General features: G+C 43.5%; 1 protein-coding gene across 4 annotated transcripts in view; it reads left to right on the top strand.

The window, feature by feature from the left end:
* Positions 1 to 12,709, top strand: part of LOC8027989 (protein FAM3C) — a 32,049-nt gene that overhangs the window by 6,607 nt on the left and 12,733 nt on the right. The window contains exons 5-11 of one of the 4 annotated variants that reach the window (XR_006077964.1): positions 2,707 to 2,856; positions 3,967 to 4,076; positions 5,603 to 5,687; positions 5,773 to 5,899; positions 9,690 to 9,729; positions 10,258 to 10,324; positions 10,404 to 10,466. Coding sequence is in view for 3 of the 4 variants with exons in the window: in XM_042291862.1 (XP_042147796.1) it covers positions 2,707 to 2,856; positions 3,967 to 4,076; positions 5,603 to 5,687; positions 5,773 to 5,899; positions 9,690 to 9,701 (484 nt within the window). In the remaining variant the exon portion in view is untranslated. Of the gene's footprint in view, positions 1 to 2,706; positions 2,857 to 3,966; positions 4,077 to 5,602; positions 5,688 to 5,772; positions 5,900 to 9,689; positions 9,730 to 10,257; positions 10,325 to 10,403; positions 10,503 to 11,155; positions 11,246 to 11,385; positions 11,463 to 11,589; positions 11,690 to 12,709 lie in introns of those variants that run through there. The other 3 variants (XM_042291860.1, XM_042291861.1, XM_042291862.1) reach the window with 3 other exon arrangements.

Raw genomic sequence — 12,709 nt, 5'->3', positions numbered from 1 at the left:
ACATTTGAAATGTCATAGAGCTGCGTGCTCAGTTTTCCGACACTCTGTGCCAGTGCATCCTGGCTTTGCCGCTACAAAGGTTCTTGAGGGCATGCGTCTTTGAAGAAACGTCCTCACGCACGCTCACTTAGTCGAGCACATGGACGTTAGGGTTAGAATATGGACAGTGACAGTAACATTCTCATTGGGGTGGAAAGAGATGCCAGGTGTCTAAAATCCTCTCCCCGATTGCGGCTGGTGACTTCGATGGCAAGGCAGTGGCAACAACGACGACTCGTACATTCACAAAAACCTGCGAACAACACACAACCGACGCTGACGCTCCGAACATCTCCCATCAGAAACCCCCCCCCCCCCCCCCCCCCCCCTACCCTGACGGGGTCCAACTTACATACCGAAAGGGGACGCACGGATATACATTCCTCCTGTGGGGCGGGGCGACGGGGCCACACTTGACTTACGCTTCTCCACCAAAGATGGCTCTGTCCCCATTTGGCTGCCCCTTCTCCCCAAAGAAGCTTCTCGGTAACACCGAAGGGGAGAAAAAAATAAACAAACATTAAAAGAAAAGAAACACTAGAAGCTGTATTGTGAGAAAACCACATGATGCGCCGAGGACGGCAGGTAGAGATGCGCTTCCGCACGGTTCTGTACTCTCGCCAAGTGCATTGAAGCACACATCCTACGTTATTTACGGCGATGGCGGATAGCAGCCTAGCACTGAAGTGTGGCACCTTGTGAGTATTTCCTATTGTGGCATTGATACTTAACAATCTTGCCCATGCACAAAACGTGAAGAAGAAAGGAACTGGGCTTTTATGTCTTTGGGACTAACCGATGCGAGAAAATGCAGAGAAGGAATGAACAGGGCAACGCGGTCGAGCAGGACCGTTTTTGCATTTTAAAGCGCAGCCACGCACTTCTGTGTCGCCTGTTTCGATGAACACTAGCAACCACTGAAGCAAGGTGGCCTGTTTGTGTAGGCTCCAGTTTTGAAGCAATAAGTTCTTCTAAGGTGATCATAACTGTTGGGGGAGGAAAAAAAAAAAAAGGAAAAAGAAAGAATGCACTGTTAAGATGTTTGCTTGTGGAATTTTGTTACAAAGACTTTAGCCACATTTGTGTGTCCCATCAAAGTAGTAATAATTTTATTAAATTTTTAATGACAATGTCCAACAAAAGAAGAATGTTCGGTGGGGAACATAATACTTGAAATCCGAAAAAAAAGAAATTCGCTTTTTTTATTATTTATTTAGCTCTTACTGAAACAGACATACAGACAGTATGCAAACTTTCTGCTGCAAGCAGAGATCGGGCGAAGTGGAGTATCGACAACATAAATTGCGACTGGGTAGTGATGCACTTATTTTCACAAAACACAAACTCAAGGTTCCAGTTATAGAGGTGTCTGTACAGCAACTCTCATATCAGGTTCTTCTCAACAGGCCTCTTGGAAAGAAAACCTTGAAATGGGCAGAAAGGTCTGCACTCCTGGCTTGTTTGCGCAGAGAGTGAGGTGCATGAGTTTTGGTCCTTGTGGTTCTCAAATGAGCTATGGCTTTAAAGATTGCCGAAGTGCAGCTCTTAAACGAGTTTGCATCAGAAACGACTAGTGTCCAGAAGCTTGGAGAGAGAAGGCACAGTATGGAGTGTGTGGATACCATATTATTGTCCCAGCTTTGCGAAAAATTCGCCCACTTGAGCAATATTCTGTAAAAATATTCGAGTGCTGTTAAATTATGAATTTTCAGTAACCATGTATAAAATGACCATGCAAAATATTAGCCTAAATATACGCATAGAGGTTTAGAATTACCAGGGAAAAAGGGTCAGGTGAACGGGGCAGTGACACGTTTGAAGACTGCCTATGGCGGCAATATGCTAAATCCACCTGTGGTTATATATCCAGGGTGGTCTTTTTTAGGCTTTACAGATTTGTTTTAAAAGAAGACGTGAAAGGTACCCTAATTTGTTTTTGTACAGGTGAGTTAAACAGTCGGGGGGACATAATTTAGGGGGCTAATCGTCACGATAAGTCGGCTAAACTAATATATTTTAATTACCCTTTTAATTTGTGAGAATGAATGTGTGGTTCATGTTAGAAACTTGCTGAACGTCATTGAAAACCACTGAATCAGACAATTTTAGAAAGACTTGCAGCATGTCGGAAGCATGTGGAGCACTAAGGTTACTGTACTCAAAAAACAGCGCGGTTTTTTCGTCTCTTATCATCCAGATTTTCTCACCACCAGCATTGTGCCTGTTACTCGAGTGGAAACTTTCACTAAAGCGAATTTTAGCAAATTATTCGACTTACCGTGATGATAAGCTCTGTATCGTGTCTCCCTGGTCGTATAACTCACCTGCACAGGCCAGATTTGTGTGGCTTTCACGGCTTTTTTAACAGAAATATATAAAGCCTAGAAAAAAATGAAAGCCATTTACAACTCCCTGTAATGCCGAATTGGAGCGCAGCTCTTGAGGAGGAGGGTACTGAGGGGAACGGTACTGAGGGGTCACATGACCTGGGGGGGTCATGTGACCTTACGGTTACACCGACAGCGACGCCGTTCAAGCCGGAAACGGGCACCTAAGAGCTGCGCTCTAAAAACACTATATAAAATACATTCTAATTTTTTCCTGTCTCTCTGTAGCCATAATTGCAATGAATCTTGCTGACTTTTTGTTCTTCCTTCGTGAATAAAGGACAGTCCATATAGTTCCTGCAATCTCTGTTGGGGACCGTGTTCCCAACTGCGGCCTGCAAGACCCCTGCTCTGAAGACTCCTTTGCAGTGCACATTTTCACGGGCCAGGACCACCATGACCAGCCCAGACTTTGCGTCGACGGGAAATAGTTGGTTCTTCCTTCTACAAACTCGAATTTTATACCAGCACATCGAAGCTGTTAGAAATGGAGATGTGCTTGCAACAGCTAGGGATGCATGTGCTAAATTTGTACGAGTTTAGGGTACGGACTAACAACCACCATTACTTTGTTGATATCTGAAAGCATAATTTGACTCTAAAACCTATTTGTCTCGTGTGAACTCCACTAGTGCTTTTATGAAAGCTGCAGGTGCAGCCTCATTCTCTTCTATTATTGTGTAAATGTAGCTCATTGTCTTTTTGGTCTGTACTGAACTGAATGGTGTAAAAAAACCTGTATCTTTCATGACACTCAAAGGGTTGGTGACATTAATAGCGCACTGAAATGTAAATGTTACTTCACAGTTCCCAAGAAGTGTTAAATATGCTTCTGACAGAAGATTGGCTTTCTGCCCAGTTCACCAAAATTCTACATTTTTACAAAAGTGTTTCGAATTACCTTCACCGTTGTGAGTAGACTCATTGAAGCCTGTTATGCAATTAATCAGTGGCTGACTCACTGCCTTCATTTGAAGGCAGTCTCTTTAATGACGTAATACGAACACACTGTCTGCATTTTGAACATCAGCACTTTCTGTTTGTGGGGAAAAATATGTCTGTAGGACTTGCACTGCTGCATGCAGGGGCAGACTTACCAATAGGCATAGTAGGCAACTGTCTAGGGCGGCAGAATTTTGGGGGCTCTGAGTTTAGCTACTTTAGGAATTCTAACTCCAAATCTAGCTATGTTTAAAAATTTTAACTCCTAACTAAGCTACTTCCCTTTCCCCCCCCCTTTTCCTTTACACATAGACACACACACACAACCCCTGCTCCCTGTTGTCACTGACCATGGGAAGTGGGGGTTGATGGGTGTGGGAGCAGCACTGTGAAAGGCTGCCTAGGGCAGCAAAATGTAAAGTCTGCCTCTGTGGGGGGGGGGGCTGCATGTAACATATGTCCGGGGTACCTTTCAATATTATTTCAACTTTTAATTGAACATTGTCAGAATCTCATCTTGCAGCTGTGTCCCTGTTTTACTAGCCTTGGATACTAAAGGTTACGAGATCGTTAAGTGGATATTTAAACTGTTGCGCAGTATCTTGGGCACCAATCTGAACAATGGCGGCCGAGGCATCAACGTAGCAGTCATCGACAGCGTAACAAGATTCGTGCAGCGTGTCAGCCACTTCGACACCTACGAAGAAGGTGACTCCTGTCTGCATGGCTGCGCATGAGCAAAAATTGAGTCGACCTTCCCACTGGAATGTGCTATTGTAGCCACGGTACTGCCGCACTCCTGTTTGAAAGTACTTTGTCACTGAAGTGATTGCTACGCCATTTGTGCCAAACTGCGCTAAAGGGCTTTCCCTGCTGCATCCTGCTACATTTAGCCCAAATGCGAGGAACTTGCGACAACATTGCACCAAAACTTGATTTCACTCTATTAATACTGAAAATATAATGGCTCAGGCCATGCTACACATCCCTATCATTATGGTAGGCTCGTGCACATTTTCAGAACTTTCACTTTTAGCTGCAAATAACATACTACCCTATTTGATCTCTCTGTCATTGTCAAACGCTGATAGCACTCGGAATTTTCACAATATATCTTTTGCTCCTGGTCTGCCCTGGCGTGTAAGTTAGCTTTGTTGAGTGCGCTTCTCACTGTGCTCTTGTGTACTGCACTGAAGCGGCAACCGCAAACTAAGCATCGCAACTTGGCTTATCTGGCTTCGAAGTTAAAGCATTCCCTTAGATTAGGACGTTAGACACGCAGATGTTGGATATATTAAAAAAGGAACTTCGTGAGTGTAAATGTGACAACTCTTAGTTGCAGTAAAAATTTCTGAATTAAACTGCAGTTATTATTTATGATAGTCTGTGGTATTGTGTTGATACCTTTTTCAAATTAGGGATTTAGCGAGGGTACTTGTAAGAAAATTTCTATGAACTGCTCTATAGGTTTCTTTTTGTTTGATCTTCGTTTTTTTAGTTGTCACCTTTATATATGTTTCATCCGTTCAAGGCGCCAATAGAAGGAAGCTTGGGAATAACCTTAACGACTTTGGCTGGATTCTTTTAAACAGGCATACTGATTGTTCACATGGCAATCTCTGTTATTATGAGGTTCTACATACAAAATGTCATTAATTTTCATATATCAATGACAAAAGCTTTTTTTTTTTTAAATCTAAATTAAGAATATTTGTTTTATTACAACCTTTGGAACTTGAACGAAACATCACTTTGTGTGCTCAAGATTATTCTAACATTATTTTAGTGGAATATACCATTCGGTTTACATTTTGTTTAGTGGAATATACTATTCGGTTTACATTACATCAAAAGGACCATTCACACCAATCCATACTGTCCTTCATGATCAGCACCTTGTTGCCAGGCCTAGTGCTTCTGTGTGCAACCAAACAGCTAGTTCTGCATTTGAGAAAATCAAACCTGCTGTTTCACAGAAGTGTGAAGGCAAAACATGCACCTATTTTTAGTTGCATGGTCCTACACACGAATCTTAAGATATAATATTCGCAGTGGTATGAATAGAAATGAAGTGTGTGCTTGTGCTCCAAAATAAGTTTTTGCTGCACCATAATGGACTTTTGACTGCTCCATAAGGTGCTACAAAATGACTCAGTTCAATCGCATCATTGTATGTGCAAGTTATAGTTCTTATTAGAGCTCACTTCCTCTCGTTTTTCTTTTATGTGATTCAGATTCATCTCAGCTAGAAACGTTACTTCTAAATCTGAGGCAAGGGGACATCCTCATCTTGCTTACATTCGACGAGCCTACGCGAAAGTAAGTTTGTTTCAACTGAACGATAGAAAAAAAGCCAATGCGGTTTACATGTGTGTTTAATGTTACTCGACTTCTTCATGGCCAGACTTTCGCAGATAGCGAGGCTTTTGCTACATGAACTTGGAAGTGCGATGGCACAGAACCTTCATTACCGGTCTTCCTGGTACTTTATCACTCAGAAGGGAATCTCTGGCTTCTCCCCATATGAGGATGTAAGTACTTCCGCCTTGTTTTTGTCATCCTCTACTTTATGGCGACCTGGATGAGAATCTTACCAGTGCATAATCAGATGTCACTACTGCATGATGCACATTAAAGACCCCCCAGGCTAGCAGTGTGGCCATACTTAGGGTGCCTACATGTTTCCGCTGCGCTTTAGGGTGGCGCCAACTTCTTGTTACCCTTTCCCAGACCCTCTCCCACCGCCATTTTGACCCACTTCGTATTTGGCTAAACGTACACAACGTTGAGTTTTCGTAGTTTCGACACACCGGCAAAACTGTGAGGCCACTTCCGTTTCCGTTCATAAGAGGAGTCGGACAAGTCGGAGGCTCAGCGGGATGGCGGTCGTCGTGGCTGTCGCTCTCCTTATTCGGGTGTTTCATACTTTGAAGTTGCGAGCAGGAAGTATTGCTTTGCGTTTATCGAAACGTGAGTCCCCTCAACAAAATGGAACGCAACAGACCGGCATCGCACGCCGAAACCTCGCCGTCAGAACGAGAGCGGTGGGCGCTCCCTAGCCCTAACGAGGATTAACGGAGTTGCGCGAGCGCACGACTGGCGAGTGTGACAAAATGGTCGACGAACCAGCGGAGGCTGCCATGGTAACGAGGTAGGCAACACTGGTTTGTCGGCAACAGGTATCACAAACGTTGTCGCCACCCTAAACAGCGGAGCGGCGGAAACATGTAGGCACCCTAGCCATACTATGACAGACTGACCTCGCACAGTCTGAATATTCAGCATATTATTTGCTTTTTTTGCTCGACTTCCTGTACTTTATAAAAGCATTCGGTGGAAGTAGACGGTTGACTAGAGGTTCTGCTGTTTCAGTAAAAGTAACTGATGTTTCTGCTGTAGTATGCCAAAGCAGTGCAGTAAAGCGGTTATGCTGCCAAACATTCTGCCTTTTTTTTAGTTAGTAGCTTCAGTGTTGTGATTTGTTTCTGTTGTTACTGGCATAGTCATATAACTTTCTAAGCACTGGGTGTTTCCAGAACGGAACATTCTTGCAGATAAGCAGGATTTTGCTTGGACGTATAACCACGCAATACAGAGGCTGTGCCGAGATTGAAACCCGATCTGCCACCACCGTTCATTTATTTTTTTTCTTACGTGGCTTGTTAAAGGGCAACTCCGGTCCATACTTTCGATTTTGGGATTATGGCTGTTTTTAGTGCAGTTAGCGCCCCTGAATTGCAAGGTGGAATTTTTTTCTCGTTATTGTGCGTAGTTTTAAAGATATCGACGTCTCAAAGTTTTGTTTGGGGCGCGGCCGACAGAACCGAAACTAGCCGCTCGAGGTTCCGGCAACACTGGAAATCAGCTGCTATGTGAACGTGACGTCAAGGTCGTTCTCGTTCAACGAGTACGCAGTCCATGCGGCACCTACCTCTGTTGCGCTAGCCGTCTAAAGATAGAAGGTAAGCTGATTTTGTTTTAATTTTGTATACGTGGTAGTTATCGAGGATATGCAGCAAGAGTTAGTGCGTATACCCAAAAGCTAGCGACTGGAAAACCCGTCAACTCGTTCCGTGCCGTACACGGCGGCCGCCGCCGCGCGTGCGCTATGCCGTGCCGTATTCGTTGCTTGTATACACAAAAGCTAGCGACTGGAAAACAAGTGAACTCGTTCGGTGCCGTACTCGGCAGCTGTCGGCGTGCGTGCGGTCTCCCGCACTCGTCGCTAGGCCTAAATTGTCATCGGGGCTCCGTGGATGGAGCGGCGTTGCTCTACGCCGCGCTGCCAGTGACGTAAAGTACTGGGGGCCCTCTCGCTTTCGCGCTGCGGGTCAGACCCAGACACGAAGCTTTGAGGCTCTCCGGCGCGGGCCGCGACGCCCGAACAGACGTGTGCTAAGCTGTAGACGTCTGTTTTTTCGTTATTTTTTCCTCAGGTGCGAAAAAGCCGAATTTGTAAGCTGCGACACTAATTCATCACATAAGTTCGTCCAGGTAGTGAATCTTTGTACAAATAAAAAAAAACTTGCCGCACTAAAAAATAAAAAATAAAAGTTCTTTGGGCAGTCATTTTCTTCTCAAGGCTAGCAAAAGTTTTTGTAGGTGATAAAGGAAAACAGAGAACGTTAGCAAGGTGAGAACACTTTCTTTCCCTTCCGCATTCCGACCCCCACCCACAACAAGTTTTTTTTATTGGAATACATAGGATTTTAAGTTTTCCTTCGTAACTTTTAACTAAGGCAAGTGTTTTTCTTTTTTTTTTTTTTTTTTTTGCATTTTTAAATATTATATTTACCTCTAGCCTAACTCGGGTAAATCAGAGAGTTGTAACTTACAAATCCTAACTTTCGCGATTTCTTTAAAGTCCCTTGTGGTATTCACCAGCGCAATGTTAATTAATACTGCTGCGTATTGGGTTCGAACGATTGGGAGGCGAATGTTTATATCGCATGAGCTTCACGCGCCGGCTGTTCGCTAGTAGTCGTTAGGGACCTGAATACTACGCGCGAGATTGCGTAGTAAACAAGCAGTGACGCAAAGCAGAACATTGTTTTCCTTTTCATTACAAACTTCAGTGTTTGGAGCTAGTTAGTGGTTGTACTCTACATGCCCACCATTCCCCATTCAACAGACATTCAATGGAGCGTGAAGGCTCAATCTTCAACACTGCACTTGACAATGACTGTTTTATTTATTGATCAGGATACTTTTATCATGTTTACCTTTTCTGTACATGTACGATGGGCAAAGAGCGACGGCACGGCATCCTTTTTAAGCCTCGACCCCTTCGCTGACAAGCCACAAGCAACCAACACCTGTGGGTTTCGTTCGTAACTCTCCGGCGAAAAATGATCGGAGCAGAGCTTCGATCTGGGGGTCGGCGTCCAAGGCTTTCCAAAGTCCACTCGTCGAACAGCGTTCACCCACACCTTCTCCAATTTCCGATCCGTTGGAAACTTGTGAAAAAGCACCCCCGGGTTGCGCAGCGGGTTGTTTGAGCAGCCCACAGCGCTTTAAGTTGTACTCGGCATCTTTCGTGGAACAGCTGGGCAGTCTTGGGCGCACCGAGTTGCTCGCTAAAACGAGTCTAGGAGTCCTCACAAGCAAATAAACAAAAGGTTATACCAAGCTACACGGGCTACAGGTAAAAGCAACGGCTAAACACGCATTCACAAGCCGAAGTAGCGGTCGTAGCGGCACAAAGAAGTGCGTGCGACGGCTGCGCCGTGCGTCCGTCCGGAACGGAGGAAAAAAAGAGAACGATGTTGACATCACAGGCCCAATGTTGCTTTAGCAATCGGCAACCCGCTGGCCGCCCGCTAAGGAGCAGCGGCTCGCGGCGGGTCGTATTTTTATTATGGGTATTAGTTGAGAATGCGGCGTCCCACGGACGTGAAATTTTGGCTGGGGTCGTATTTTGTATCACTAAAGCGATACCAGTAATTTAATTCATTTTAAGTTTTGGCCGGAGTTGCCCTTTAAGCAAGAATTTGAAGTTACCTTAGACCCACACTAGTAAAGTTGGTTTAATTGTACTGTCCAATTTGTGTCCCAAAGCCCAAACCATGTTTTAATTTAAATATGCAGATGTTTGGCAGCGACCTAACTGATAGTATTTTCTCTTTGACACTAACCTACTTAAATAAAAATGCTGATGTCTTGAATGAGCTGTGTTGCACGCTGAAATGGCCTGATGTGGGAATATTAAAATGACCCAATATTGCCAGCAGTTTAATATTTTTCCTGTTTTGAACAGACAGGTTCAATTTGTGTTTCTAAAAATAATTATGATTGTTTCAACCTTTCTTTTTTTCTTTTCAGAAAAGCCTTTAGGTGATTTTTGTTTTCTGTTTGATTTGAGGTTTGTGGATTTCCTTGCGTTTTCAGCTAATTTGGTTTAGCACATTGTGTTGCCATTTTTACTTGCTTGTTTTTCTTTTTTTAGATGCTTTATCGATTTTTAGGAAAAGGAGAAATGTATTGTATTTAGCTATACATTTAGCATGTGTCATTAAAAAGCAAAGGATAATATAATGGGATTAAGGTTATGCAACTTTGTTCGTAAGTTAATTACACATGAAAAAGGAGTACTTTTAAAATGATTGTCTTCACAAACGGCAATATCTTGAATGCTTATCCAGCACTCAGTAATTCAGAGTGCATGGTTTCACTTGGGAAGGAACATTCTTGGAGCTCTTTTTGTTCAACTTGATTAACTTAACATTTTCTTGTTATCCAGAATATTTAGGTAGGATAATATGAAGGGCTAGTGCATTCGCTTAATTATCTTACTCCAAATAAATTTGTTTTGTGTTTTGATAAATCAATCAGTCTCTCTTCATATAAAAGTGTCAGTGTTTCTAAAATAAAGAATTTCTTCTTTGCACAGCTGCACTTTGTGGAAGCCAAAGGATGGGCTGTGCCACACGATATTCGAATGTGTGTCTCCTTCAAATGTAAGTGTGCTGGCCTTCAAGTTTGCCGCATTTCTTCCTTTTTTGTTTGTGTTCATCCATTGACATTTTTGCGTTTCAGTATCTGGAAGAACCATTCACCCTGACCCCAGGCCTCAGGAGAACCTGAAAAGGAGACAGTTTTGCATGAAGTACCAGCATTTTCCATCATTCTGTTCAGGTTTGTCTCTCTGTGCAGCATATGACACATGTTTGTATGCTTTGAAACTTCAGAAACATGTAGTTGGGATCAGCAAAGCCTGCATAGACTTTACTTTGCTAAGCCTTGACTTTTGCTGAAACAAAAGCTGCAAGTGTGAGCTTGTTCATTTGGCAGGCTCCTATATTGCATGAGTGGCAATGGTATACGTCCATACTCTCAACCTTTCCTTCAATAAGGGAGAACCGTAAATGATGCATAGCTGGCAACCTGAAGAAATTGCATAGATGTGTAAAAGTTTTGGATGCCGTGAAGACTAAACTCTCTCTTTATACCTGTCATAATGTAGCTCTGTCTAAACGACCGGTAATATTCTGGACCAAGTGATGTATGATTGAGGCTTGTGAGTCAGTATGCACTTCTGATGTCTGCAAGTTGTGGCAAGGTGTTTTAACTCTTGCAGTTCTTGGCCTTATATCGTTCATCATTGTGTATTGAGGTGATATCGAGCTGTATCAAATTCTCTAGCTCTCATAGCCATAGAGATTTGAAGATGGATTACTCTACCTAAGGTCATATAGTATCTGTAAAGAAACAAAGAAGCAGGTGGCAAAATCAATATAAAAGATGAGCCTTCGTATTCATGCTCTGCATTCCCGTTTTTTTGGTTGCAGGGGACATTATTGACAACCCTCTGGTGCCGAATCCCAGCATGAAATTCACAAACAGCAAAATCTTTACGACTCCTGTTATCGTCATGAGTGGTAAGTTGCCTGCTGCGTCCCTTAGGTTGCATGCGGAATTTTGCTAGAGGTACTGCTGTAAGCATTGGCCTGCTTGACCTAATTGTCGGTAGTATTTCGTGGTACAAAATATCTTTGGTTGTACATTCATGCCTCTACAGGTGAAGTCATACATCATTTGCCACTTACATTGGAAACCTTGATAATGCAGCCAGGAATAGACCCACGCCATGTTCTTGTAAGTTTGTTACTTTGACCTGGAGGCATATGATGAAAAACACAATTCACTGCTTCCTTTCGTTTTAATGAAACTTGCAGCTTCATATTTTATTTTTTACTTTATGAACAATGTGGCCTTGTTCCAGGTGTTCCATGTTCCCGAGCACCCCGAAGTAAGGGACCTCTGTGAGCTGTTTGGGTTTACAGCTGAACAATTGGACAACTCAAACCTTGCTAAATCCTGTGGTGAGGGACCTACCATATGCAGGCATTTTTGCTTTTGGCTATACTATGTACCGTATTTACTCGCAGAATGAGCGCACTTTTTTTTTTTTTCCAAAAAATCGATGCAAAGTTTGGGGGGGGGGGGGGGGGGGGGCGTTCATTACGCGAAGTAAAATTTTTGCGTCCGTATTTACTCGTATAATGAACGGCCCTTTTATCCTGAAAAATCGAAGTAACTTCTTATCTCTTTGCGCGCGGCGGCCGGCGCCCGACCCCGTAACCAAACTAAGCTGTGCGGAAAAAAAAACTCCTGTTTTCTTTTTCTCTTAGTTCCTTGGGTTTTTTTTTTCCGCTTTTCGCAAGTTGTTTTGTTTGCTTAGGCGCTGCTTAGGAGAGGGCTCTCCGCTTATCTTTCTTACCTCCTTGCACGCGACGCACGACCCCCCCCCCCCCCCCCCGTAACCAAACTGCGCTGTGCAAAAAACAAAGGAGAGAAAAAAGAAAAAGCAAGCTTCTCTTTGCTTTTTCTTAGTTCCGTGTTTGTTTGTTTTTTTGGGTTTTTTTTGTCGCCTTTCGCAAGCTGTTTGGTTCGCTTAGAGCGCTTTTCCTTCTTACCTCCTTGCGCGCGGCGGCGCGCGAACCCAAAGTCCAGACTGCGCTGAGAAAAAAATAAAAAAAAACTACTCCGTTTTTTTTTTATTATTGCTTCCGTTGGATCTTTGCGAATTTTTTTAACGCCTTTTGCAAGGCGTTTTGTTCGGCCACGCTGCCCATGCATTCGCGACCTCGCTGCACCAGGATAGAAAAGTGCGTTCATTTCGCGCGCGTGGGGGGAGGGGGTCAAAATTTTGACATCCGAGTGGGGGGTGCGTTTATTACGCGAGTGAAAAAAAAAAAAAAGTCGAAATTTTGAGAGCCGGCTTGGGGGTGCGTTCATTACGCGAGCACGTTCATTGTGCGAGTAAATACGGTAGTACTCAGGGATGGACAGTATTTCAAATATACAAGTATTTGAAATACGTATTTCAAATACTTTGTGTA

This window comes from Ixodes scapularis, unplaced genomic scaffold (genome assembly GCF_016920785.2).
Source record: "Ixodes scapularis isolate PalLabHiFi unplaced genomic scaffold, ASM1692078v2 PGA_scaffold2__306_contigs__length_199485367, whole genome shotgun sequence".
NCBI lineage: Eukaryota > Metazoa > Arthropoda > Arachnida > Ixodida > Ixodidae > Ixodes > Ixodes scapularis.
This window is presented reverse-complemented; position numbering and strand designations above follow the sequence as displayed.